Source organism: Protomyctophum parallelum, assembly GCF_964188405.1.
Source record: "Protomyctophum parallelum genome assembly, chromosome: 2".
NCBI classification, from domain to species: Eukaryota; Metazoa; Chordata; class Actinopteri; order Myctophiformes; family Myctophidae; genus Protomyctophum; species Protomyctophum parallelum.
In genome coordinates, this window is record NC_139699.1 from 62,834,998 (window position 1) to 62,848,051 (window position 13,054).

At 41.0% G+C, this 13,054-nt stretch overlaps 1 protein-coding gene across 1 annotated transcript in view; it reads right to left on the minus strand.

Annotated features, from left to right (window-relative positions):
- Positions 1-364: 364 nt before the first annotated feature.
- cers3a (ceramide synthase 3a) overlaps positions 365-13,054 on the minus strand; it is a 32,672-nt gene continuing 19,982 nt past the window's right edge. Inside the window, exons 9-11 of the mRNA XM_083760137.1 lie at positions 12,739-12,845; positions 3,997-4,150; positions 365-578 (exon numbers count right to left, since the gene is read on the minus strand). Coding sequence (XP_083616263.1) covers positions 372-578; positions 3,997-4,150; positions 12,739-12,845 — 468 coding nt within the window. The 3' untranslated portion in view covers positions 365-371. The remainder of the gene's footprint in view (positions 579-3,996; positions 4,151-12,738; positions 12,846-13,054) is intronic.

Sequence of the window (13,054 nt, forward strand, 5' to 3'; positions counted from 1 at the left end):
TGTAGAAATGTATACTATATTGCCTCCCCCTGGCCAGCCGGGGCGCGTGATGGAGGGGAAAGGAACAACAAGGAAAGACGTGTTCCTCCCACGCGCTACGTCCAAACCGGGGAAACTCCCCCGTCAGGTGGAAAAGACTCCTCATGCATAGAAGGAAGCATGACGTCAGTCTGTTGCTCTCCCCAGGTTGGCAGAGTGTAGCGCCCAGCAGGATTACATTTGACAATATGACACTGGGTGGAAAAAAATGGGTTACAAAAATTGTGGGATAAATAAACTCGAGCCAGCCCAGGGGTGGTGGTGTTGGGGGCGGGGTCAGTACACGTCAATACACTTTGATTGGCAGCCGAGGGAGGGGGGGGGGGGGGGGGTCAGTACACGGTCTTTGATTGGCAGCTGATCTCGGGAGGAGATAAGCGTCCGAAGCGTCCGCTGCCGTTGTTGTTGTCCTTCTTCTGAGCAGCTGCCAGACCATTGGCGACTTGATGATGATGAAGCTCCACCTCCTCCTCCTCCTCTGGCGTTCTCTCCTCCTCATCTTCCTCTTCCTCGTTGTCACTCCTCTCGTCTTTGGTCATCTGCAGCAGGACAGGAAGGGAGAGGAAAGGACAGGAAGGTATACCGTTTGCTTGATTTGTTTTATGTTTTTATGTGGGGACTGCGGATGAGAATTAGCATTTTTGCTGTTCTTTCAAAAGCATCATCTTAAATGTACAGTCCAACACCTGCACACATGTTCGGATGTGTACTATAGCCTTCGCATAGGCCCATATATTTATAGTTTTATGGTTCCCGGCCATAATGTACTTTGTGTATTTGTGTGCAAAATGTCTTGTACCTGGTTATTGTTAGTGTACCATTTTGGAGAATTGTTGTATACAGTATATTATTGTATGATTTAGTATTGGCTGTTATAACGTACAATGTACAATGTAGCGTTGAAAGTGTAATTACGTTTCTGCCGCTTGGCCAGTTCAGTTCAAACTTGAGAAATCGCAATGTGTTTTTACTGGTTGAATAAAATAAAATGGGAATTAGCATTTTTGCTAAATCCGGTGTATTTATATTGCATTTGTGACTCTTTTTGATACAGAGACATTCATTCGCTGTTCAGGAGAGGAGAAAAAACAGATTTTCTTTGTTTTCATCCAAAATGAGTTAATAGCACAGGCAGACTCTTGTCTGAAATAAATGTCAGAGCTGAAATTGACATGTAAAAATATGAAATAAATGCTTAAACTTACTTACAGTCCACAGAAGTGAACCTTTCAATTAAGCCTGATTTCTCAACTCTCAACTGTTTCTCTGGAAGACATTACTCTATAAGCCATATCTCCAAAACTGGTGGGTCAAACTGAACAACCAATATGTTAATTTGAAGCTATGATTCCCTGCATGCTTTCATGACATGAAAAAAACGAAAATTCAATGACTTTTCCTCGGTCAGAAGCTGTCACAGTCAATCACACATACCAGCGACTGACTGTCAATCAGCAGTGACTGACTGTCAATCACATACCAGCGACTGACTGTCAATCACATACCAGCGACTGACTGTCAATCACATACCAGCGACTGACTGTCAATCACATATACCAGCAACTGACTGTCAATCACACACCAGCGACTGACCAACGGTTGCAATTTGGACCCACAACAATGTTAACTCCCATAACTGGATGGAGAGTTGGTAACCAAATAGACCCTTAGACCTTTAACTCTTGAGAGTGTAAAATTAAAACAAATGGTTTCATGTCTTCTTTTTTCGTCTGTTTTTAGGCTAAATGACAACACATGGTGGTCCGTGGCACAGATGCTGAATAAATAATGGTATGAAATATGAAAAAGGTTGAAAACCACATGCTCTAAGTAAATCTAGCTTCTATTAACTCTAGCCTACAATAATGTTTACTCCTCTAGAGTAAATCTAACTTCTATTAACTCTAGCCTACAATAATGTTTACTCCTCTAGAGTAAATCTAACTTCTCGCACACACATTGTTCCTCCAACAACAATCTCTCATTTTGAGAAGCACTAAGTCCAAAATAATGAGGTCCCCATGGCAACAAGCTGTTGTCTGTCTGTGTGTGTGTGTGTGTGTGTGTGTGTGTGTGTGTGTGTGTGTGTGCGCGTGCGTGCGTGCGTGCGTGCATGCGTGCGTGCGTGTGCGCGCTCGTACGTGCGTGCGTGTGTGTGCGTGCGCGTGTGCGTGTGAGCACCATGCCTGCCTGCCTGCCTGCCTGTGCACTGCTGTAATTGTGTCTGGCAGTTGAGGCTGGCCAGGCAAGCTGTTAGTCACTGAGCAGAGCGCAGTTGTGTTCCCGAGCAGCCAGACAGCTACACAGGCTGCCCAGCCTGCACGCAGACGGACTCCACTACAGCAGTGGGTCCCAAAGTGGGGTCCGGGGACCCCCAGGGGTCCTTGAGGGAGTTCCAGGGGGTCCCCAGCTAAATTATGGTTAGGAAACAATGAATGGACCCTTATGGGTCTGTAACTCAGAGTGTGTAGAAATGGAACCAAATGGACCAATTTATAGTATACACCCATCATTTCATACGTTTACAAAATTATAGTATTTTGAAAGTAGGCGATCTACAAGCGACGTGTTGTGAGCTTGTAGAGCGGCTATTTTCAAATAGCCAGAGTATATTAAGGGCCCTATCTGGCCTTATTATCCCTAAATGCTATCTATCCCTATATAATCAATAAGAATTGAGATCATGATTCTGATACGATTCTCATTTCTTCCATGAAAATAATTATTATGTATTGTTCTTTAGTCTGTAGTTGCTGAACATTACCACATTAATTATATATAAATATGTATTGTTCTTAGTCTGTAGTTGCTGAACATTACTACATTAATTATATATAAATATGGATTGTCTTTAGTCTGTAGTTGCTGAACATTACTACATTAATTATATATAAATATGTATTGTTCTTTAGTCTGTAGTTGCTGAACATTACTACATTAATTATATATAAATATGTATTGTTCTTTAGTCTGTAGTTGCTGAACATTACCACATTAATTATATATAAATATGGATTGTTCTTTAGTCTGTAGTTGCTGAACATTACCACATTAATTATATATAAATATGTATTGTTCTTAGTCTGTAGTTGCTGAACATTACTACATTAATTATATATAAATATGGATTGTGGAGCCATATAACTACTGTGGCTTTAAACGGACAACATCAAAGTGTTCGACTTAAACCTCTCTTAAAGTCTCGTTTGTAGCAAAAACATAAGAGTAACTAAAATGAACTGGACAGCCAACTAGTGCTCCACCACTACCATTCTTCACAGAATTAGATTGGGTATAGGTGTCTGAATCTAGAATCATGTGCAGCACTATAGGGCTGTATTTTGCGTGTCTGAAGTATACCAGGTCTTATTCCCTAACTTGAGTAAACTAAAGAAATGGAGGCGTGATCAAAGCCCCTACTAGTCTCTGGCAAGTCAAACATGGGAGGTCTATTGAGCAGACATGGATGGATACACGACGTCAGGAGGGCATGGCGGTTGGGTGGCGCAGTGTTAAAGTCCCTGCCCACCAACACGGTAACCTGACGCTGCCAGATGGGGGCGGTATTGGGTAACCATGTTCCCCAACACAGCACTCATCTGGGATCTCTCAGGGAGTTGAGCTGACAAAAATCCGTTCCGTACCGAACCAATCAGCGTGAGCTAAGGGGGCGGGATATGTGCGAAACCGGATGTGAAGCTATATAGACACGTCAATATGATTGGTTGTGTTTGCACGCCCCACACGGTGATATACAGACGGTCCCATCCAATCATCTACCAAGTATCTTGAAAAAAAAGGAACAGCCCCGTCATTGAATTTGCTTCCGCGATCCCAGATCCCAATAAGCTGTGAAACAAATTTGTGTAGCAAGCTTCATGGATCTGGCAAGCGACAGGTTACCAACACGGAGGTTGTGTGTTTGAATCCCACCACACAGTCATAAAGTAGACTTACGGTGCCAAAGAGGAACTTGCGGACCATGCAGAGGATGAGGTAAGCCCAGAAGATGTGCAGAAACAGCAGAACCACCAGCATCACGTTGAAGAAGTAGTAGCCGAAGAACGGGGGGTAGTGTTCGATGGGGTACACCCAGGTACAGTGGATCAACCTGAAACAATGGAACAATGGATGGGTACAGTGGACCGGCCTGAGACAATAGAAAAATGGATGGGTACAGTGGACCGGCCTGAAACAATAGAACAATGGATGGGTACAGTGGACCGGCCTGAAACAATAGAACAATGGATGGGTACAGTGGACCGGCCTGAAACAATAGAACAATGGATGGGTACAGTGGATCAACCTGAAACAATATAACAATGGATGGGTACAGTGGATCAACCTGAAACAATAGAACAATGGATGGGTACAGTGGACCGGCCTGAAACAATAGAACAATGGATGGGTGCAGTGGACCGGCCTGAGACAATAGAACAATGGATGGGTGCAGTGGACCGGCCTGAGACAATAGAACAATGGATGGGTACAGTGGACCGGCCTGAGACAATAGAACAATGGATGGGTACAGTGGACCGGCCTGAAACAATAGAACAATGGATAATAATAATAATAATAATAAAACTTTATTTGTACAGCACCTTTCATGACATGAAATGCAGCTCAAAGTGCTTTACAGAACAATGGAGAATAAAAGAAAAGCAAGGCAACGACATTAAAAAACAAGCAGTAATGCAATACAGTGAGGAACAAAAAATAAAAAATAAAAGATCAATTGAAAGCAATGTTGTAGAAGTGGGTCTTGAGCTGAGCTTTAAAAATGTCTACAGAGGCTGCCTGACGAAGGTACAGTGGGAGCTTGTTCCATGCCGGCCCGTAGAAGCAAAAAGCTGCTTCCCCGTATTTTTTTGTTGCCATTTTTTTAGGCAAAGCGAGCAGGCCAGCAGTGGAAGACCTTAGGGGGCGGTTTGGGACATATTTAGGCAGGCAGTCATGTAGGTAGGAAGGTGCGAGACCATTGAGAGCTTTATAGACAAGTAAAATAATTTTAAAATCAATCCTAAAAACAACCGGAAGCCAGTGCAGTGATGCCAAAACTGGAGTAATATGTTCTCTCATCTTAGTTCTAGTTAAAACTATGGCTGCTGCATTTTGGACAAGTTGTAATCTGTCAGTTGTTTTCTTAGGCAGTCCTGGAAAAAGTGCATTGCAGTAATCAAGCCGAGAAAAAACAAAGGTGTGGATTAGCGTTTTTGCATCGTCCAAGGACAAATAGGCTCTGATTCGTGCAATATTTCTAAGGTGAAAAAAGGCAATCTTGGTAACATGATTAATGTGTGAATTAAAATTCAAGGCAAATCGTGTTAATTTATGGCATACATGTTTTCTAGTGGTATTAAGGTCTGCTGAATCCAAATCTGCTGTATGCCAAACTCAAAAATGGATGCTAAGCCCTCAAAATGGACCATTTAAAGATGGCGGCCACCATTATGCTGAAACATAATAAAACGCCTATATTTTTGACTAAACAAGGTAGAAATATAGACTGAAGTGTCATTTTTTTATGTTTTCATATATGGGGAATACAATTCAATATTCTGATTTGAAATCAAGTGTGATGAAATTGCTTAAAATTCATACATATTGTGAAACTTGACATTTATTGGCGAATATCTTTCCAACCAACTTTATGCAATAATTGATGTTCCCAATAAGTATATGTAGTATAACGTGTACAAGGTAACCAACTCCATAATACTTGTGAAGAAACTGCTTAAAAATAATATTGCATGCCTGTGGTATAAACTGATGGCCTAACTACAATATCAGCCACAAACGGCTTGCAGCTTCTCTATGAATGGTCCAGGCCCTTAAGGAGATACTGTAAGTCTCCTCACCAGTCTAATCACCAAAGTTTCCCCATATGTAGCCATGGTTGGACTAAGACAAAAATTTGGGCCGGACATTTTCGCGGAATTTGGCCCAGACTGGCCCACCACAACCAGCGCGCAGATACTCTACTGACTTTTCAGGGGTCGAGGCCCATACAAATACTTGAAATACAAGCCCTTAACACCTCCACATTTAACAGTATACAACATAAATGATACACAACCAAAAGACAACTAATTTAACATTTGGCCCAGACCGGCCCACCAGAGGGTCAGCCCACCGGGCACATGCCTGGTATGTCCTGTGGCCAATCCAGGCCTGGATGTAGCCCAGGGCATGCTCTAATGATTTAGTTAGGGCACCCAAGTCAGCGACCTTTGGGGTCACCACAGCAGTCAAATCCAATATGGACACCACATATAAACGGTGTGGGCTGTAATGTTTAAACCAGATGATCAACATATGCAAACTTGTGTTTCACATTTTTAGACAAATAGATACATGTTGAAATACTTTTCTTTATGATTGGGTGGACGCCTAATTCATATATTTCCGAGATGGCAGTTATAGGAAGATGTGTTATACCTAAATCTTCCTATAACACTCTTGGTAAACTTGGTGTATTATGATGATTAAATCTATCTAGACTAGAGCACTTTAATTTGCTTATTATTACCAATACGGTCACTATTCACCAAAATCTATTGTACATTTTCGCCCAGATTGAGTTAAGCTCAAAACAAAAAACCTATGCAATTTTCAGATATTGAAACAATAACATAAGTAAGTAAGTAGTTTTGATACAGCTAACATACATATTAACATTGTTTAGAATTTAAACAATATGTTTAGATCAGACCAGCAATCATTGATACTTCGCCACACGCACACATGCACGCACGCGATTGATGACAACATGTACACCTAATTATGTCTGGTACTTTCTTCTTCTAAGTAACTGTAGAAGTGACTTTTTGGGATTATCAGTGATGAGCTCATGGATGATGACATGTAGGGTTAACTGCTGCTTTGTAACAAGAAAAATGTGCTCTCAATTCTCAAACTAACCTGGATTCAATTTATCTGCACTACAGCTTTGAAACCATCCTGAAAAGGACACAAAAATTGTTCTGTACCTGGCCCATGCTGGGGCCAATGGCCATAAAGCCATTTGTCTATCAATTGTAGTTCTTGCAATCCACTTATTTGAGACATTAAGCATCACACAGCTGGATTGGCTTTGGCTGCGGAAATAACTACTGGGACGTTCCCGTTAATGATATCTGCAATGCTCCTGGTGTCCAAAAGTCACTGGCTTTGCCTCTCTTCCATGTGCTAACAGGCTGTGAATAGGCAGTTTTGGAGGCAACACTGGATCTGATCTGACAGGCAACCTACAGTATAGTTGCCCTCACCTTGGAGCCGATCAACTCTGATGTCCAGCGACTCCTTCATCTGCGTCTTCAGCTATCTCAATTCCCCATACATCTAGCGATTCTAGCCAGTTGTGTTTTCCACATCAACATCTTTCTTTAGCACATCCATATGGTTGCAGTGGCTAATCCCATCCCCCTGCTATTGTGTCTGCATGGTTGTCATATTCATGATTTCAGTATATGGGACTCCATAACAGTAAGTAGTACAAGTAAGTAGGTCAAAGTGCCTTCTTATCAGAGTCGGAGGTGCCCAGGATCAAAGCCATGGCATAGTCAAAGAGGGTATGCACAGGACATCATCATCATACCCGGAAGTTATGCGGGAACGCCTACTGAGTGGGAAAAATAAACACTTTCTGGCCTTGACAGCTCATACCTCCAAACAGAAATCTGATTGCATTAAACAACGTTAAACTCACTTTGCCACTCACTTTATGCATGCACATAGTCTATTGTGGTTGAAAGGTGAGTGCTCTACAGAGCAACCAGGCCACCCTCATGTGAGGGTGCCTGCACCAATAATGAGGGTCCAGACGACAACATACAGTATAAGAACATTCCAATGTTTCTAATGCTAAAGAAAAAACATACAAATAGACACAAGTTTGCCAATATAGTGTGAAATGTTAAGGTACAACAAGGTATTTTCATATTGCCTCCATCTTGGACATATGCAAATTAGGTGTCCAGACACACCCAATCATAAAGATAAGTAGGCTATTCCAAAATGTTTCTTATCGTCAAACATCCTGAAATGGACACCAAGTTTGCATTTGTAGCTCATCTGGTTCAGAAGTTATAGCCAAAACCATTTTCAGGTGGAAGCCATATTGGAATTGGCCAATATGGCAACTGTGAAGGTCATCGGCTCAGGCCCCCTAGCTAAATCATTAGAACATGCCCTGGACTACATCTGGGCCAAATATGGTGCTTTTAGACTGATTAGCACGACATACTGTATCCCTAAGGGCCTGGACTAAAGAGGACTTATTGTCACTATAAATTATATAAAACTGGTTTCTTCACAATTGAGCTTAAATCAGAATATTTCATTGTATTCCCCATATATGAAAACATTAAAGAGGACATTTCAGTCTATTTTCTACCATGTTTAGTCAAACATAATGTGTTTTATTATGTTTCAGCATAGTGGTGGCCGCCATCTTTAAATGGTCCATTTTGAGGGCTTAGCATCCATTTTTGAGCTTGGCATACAGCAGATTTGGATTCAGCAGACCTTAATACCCCTAGAAAACATGTATGCCATAAATTAACACGATTTGCCTTCGGAGTTCATATATTTGGGAAAGTGACCCAGACTAAAATAACTTAAATATACAATGAAATCCCGGACACATTTAATATTTCCATTACTTTTTCTTTCCACATGTTTTACAAAATAGCAGAAAGGGTTGATCTACAACTTACAACATGTCACAAACTTGTAGATCTGCTAGTTCTGCTATTTTATTTATTTATTTATTATTATTATTTTTAAATGTATGGACATTGTTCAACATTTATGTGCCGAGTCATCACATTTGGGAAAGTGGCTAAGAAGGCTAAGACCAGAGGGTCAGCCCACCGGGCACATGCCTGGTATGTCCTGTGGCCAATCCAGGCCTGGATGTAGCCCAGGGCATGCTCTAATGATTTAGTTAGGGCACCCAAGTCAGCGACCTTTGGGGTCACCACAGCAGTCAAATCCAATATGGACACCACATATAAACGGTGTGGGCTGTAATGTTTAAACCAGATGATCAACATATGCAAACTTGTGTTTCACATTTTTAGACAATTAGATACATGTTGAAATACTTTTCTTTATGATTTGGTGGACGCCTAATTCGTATATTTCCGAGATGGCAGTTATAGGAAGATGTGTTATACCTAAATCTTCCTATAACACTCTTGGTAAACTTGGTGTATTATGATGATTCAATCTATCTAGACTAGAGCACTTTAATTTGCTTATTATTACCAATACGGTCACTATTCACCAAAATCTATTGTACATTTTCGCCCAGATTGAGTTAAGCTCAAAACAAAAAACCTATGCAATTTTCAGATATTGAAACAATAACATAAGTAAGTAAGTAGTTTTGATACAGCTAACATACATATTAACATTGTTTAGAATTTAAACAATATGTTTAGATCAGACCAGCAATCATTGATACTTCGCCACACGCACACATGCACGCACGCGATTGATGACAACATGTACACCTAATTATGTCTGGTACTTTCTTCTTCTAAGTAACTGTAGAAGTGACTTTTTGGGATTATCAGTGATGAGCTCATGGATGATGACATGTAGGGTTAACTGCTGCTTTGTAACAAGAAAAATGTGCTCTCAATTCTCAAACTAACTAACCTGGATTCAATTTATCTGCACTACAGCTTTGAAACCACCCTGAAAAGGACACAAAAATTGTTCTGTACCTGGCCCATGCTGGGGCCAATGGCCATAAAGCCATTTGTCTATCAATTGTAGTTCTTGCAATCCACTTATTTGAGACATTAAGCATCACACAGCTGGATTGGCTTTGGCTGCGGAAATAACTACTGGGACGTTCCCGTTAATGATATCTGCAATGCTCCTGGTGTCCAAAAGTCACTGGCTTTGCCTCTCTTCCATGTGCTAACAGGCTGTGAATAGGCAGTTTTGGAGGCAACACTGGATCTGATCTGACAGGCAACCTACAGTATAGTTGCCCTCACCTTGGAGCCGATCAACTCTGATGTCCAGCGACTCCTTCATCTGCGTCTTCAGCTATCTCAATTCCCCATACTGTACATCTAGCGATTCTAGCCAGTTGTGTTTTCCACATCAACATCTTTCTTTAGCACATCCATATGGTTGCAGTGGCTAATCCCATCCCCCTGCTATTGTGTCTGCATGGTTGTCATATTCATGATTTCAGTATATGGGACTCCATAACAGTAAGTAGTACAAGTAAGTAGGTCAAAGTGCCTTCTTATCAGAGTCGGAGGTGCCCAGGATCAAAGCCATGGCATAGTCAAAGAGGGTATGCACAGGACATCATCATCATACCCGGAAGTTATGCGGGAACGCCTACTGAGTGGGAAAAATAAACACTTTCTGGCCTTGACAGCTCATACCTCCAAACAGAAATCTGATTGCATTAAACAACGTTAAACTCACTTTGCCACTCACTTTATGCATGCACATAGTCTATTGTGGTTGAAAGGTGAGTGCTCTACAGAGCAACCAGGCCACCCTCATGTGAGGGTGCCTGCACCAATAATGAGGGTCCAGACGACAACATACAGTATAAGAACATTCCAATGTTTCTAATGCTAAAGAAAAAACATACAAATAGACACAAGTTTGCCAATATAGTGTGAAATGTTAAGGTACAACAAGGTATTTTCATATTGCCTCCATCTTGGACATATGCAAATTAGGTGTCCAGACACACCCAATCATAAAGATAAGTAGGCTATTCCAAAATGTTTCTTATCGTCAAACATCCTGAAATGGACACCAAGTTTGCATTTGTAGCTCATCTGGTTCAGAAGTTATAGCCAAAACCATTTTCAGGTGGAAGCCATATTGGAATTGGCCAATATGGCAACTGTGAAGGTCATCGGCTCAGGCCCCCTAGCTAAATCATTAGAACATGCCCTGGACTACATCTGGGCCAAATATGGTGCTTTTAGACTGATTAGCACGACATACTGTATCCCTAAGGGCCTGGACTAAAGAGGACTTATTGTCACTATAAATTATATAAAACTGGTTTCTTCACAATTGAGCTTAAATCAGAATATTTCATTGTATTCCCCATATATGAAAACATTAAAGAGGACATTTCAGTCTATTTTCTACCATGTTTAGTCAAACATAATGTGTTTTATTATGTTTCAGCATAGTGGTGGCCGCCATCTTTAAATGGTCCATTTTGAGGGCTTAGCATCCATTTTTGAGTTTGGCATACAGCAGATTTGGATTCAGCAGACCTTAATACCCCTAGAAAACATGTATGCCATAAATTAACACGATTTGCCTTCGGAGTTCATATATTTGGGAAAGTGACCCAGACTAAAATAACTTAAATATACTAATAATGAAATCCCGGACACATTTAATATTTCCATTACTTTTTCTTTCCACATGTTTTACAAAATAGCAGAAAGGGTTGATCTACAACTTACAACATGTCACAAACTTGTAGATCTGCTAGTTCTGCTATTTTATTTATTTATTTATTTATTATTATTATTTTTAAATGTATGGACATTGTTCAACATTTATGTGCCGAGTAATCACATTTGGGAAAGTGTTTTTTGTGCAAAACAAATGCTTGAAATGGATTCAGAATCATGAAAACCCCCTGTAGTCGGGCAGGCTTATTTTGTTTAAAGTGGGAAATTTGGTATAGGCCTAAAATATTAATGTCTATATACCTGTACATTCATGAATGCACTTGCTGAAAGGCTGTTCAACACTCCTTGGGCTAAAAACGGCCGTAGACATCATGAAGAATGTGATGAGGTCAGCACATTTGTGATGAGGTCAGCACATTTTGGGCATGTGGCTATGGCTGTTTTTAGCCCAAGGAGTGTATTTTGTGCAAAACTAAAATGCTTGGAATGGATTCAGAATCATGAAAACCCCCTTTTTAGGCCATAGTTATACTGTGACGCTCCGTCTGACTAAATCTGAGAATCAAACAACCACGAAAGTCTAATTTTACCGCTTTCCTCGCAACAACAAAGCTGCTGCTCTCCCAAATCTGTCTGTGACAGGCCGTCTGCCCCACACTGGATACTATCGCCATTATATTTCATTGTGTCAACTAAATCCTCATTAATTGCAAACTAGATTCAACATACTCAAGCCTGCACACATTCTAAATAATGCCCCCGAAATATTGTACTGAGCAAATGGACTTATTACTTCAATAATAATGATAATAATAGTCTTTATTGTCTCCGTATATTTTCTTTGTCATGGACACTTGTACAAAACATTAATAAATAAGAGTTGGAAGCATTGAGACCCATTTTAACCCTCAATGGCTTCCATTCTGAAAAATAACGTCATTGTAAAAAGATTCACTCGTTTAGATATTCTATTTACAATGAGATGCGGACGGGAGCTGGTGGTGCCACTTGGACCCGGACGTAACGTAGCACTACAAAATGACGTCGGACTTAAATACAGAATGTGGAAAGGGGCTGGAAGTGAATCAGTGTTGACAAAGTGAGACATCTTTCATTGTCCTTCAACTTGCATTGTTTCACCACCACAATTACACAGAAACTGCATGTGTTTATATAAAAAGCAAACAAACCTTGCACGCGTACGCACGCGTGCACACACACACACACGCACACACACACACACACACGCACACACACAGTTAACGTGTTGGCTTACCAGAAGGGGAAGATGACGAGTCTTGTTACCATAAACACGATGGCGAACACAACAAACAGGGCGTTGCAGGTCTTCTCCCATTTGGCATAGTTAAATATCTTTGCAGACTGAGAGAGAAGGACAGGAAGAAAACTCATTGAACATGCATGATTCTTTATATTATGCATACTGTACATACACACAGCATCCACGCACACGCGCACACACACACACACACGCACACACACACGCACACACACACGCACGCACACACGCACACACACACACACACACACACACACACACACACACACACACACACACACACACACACACA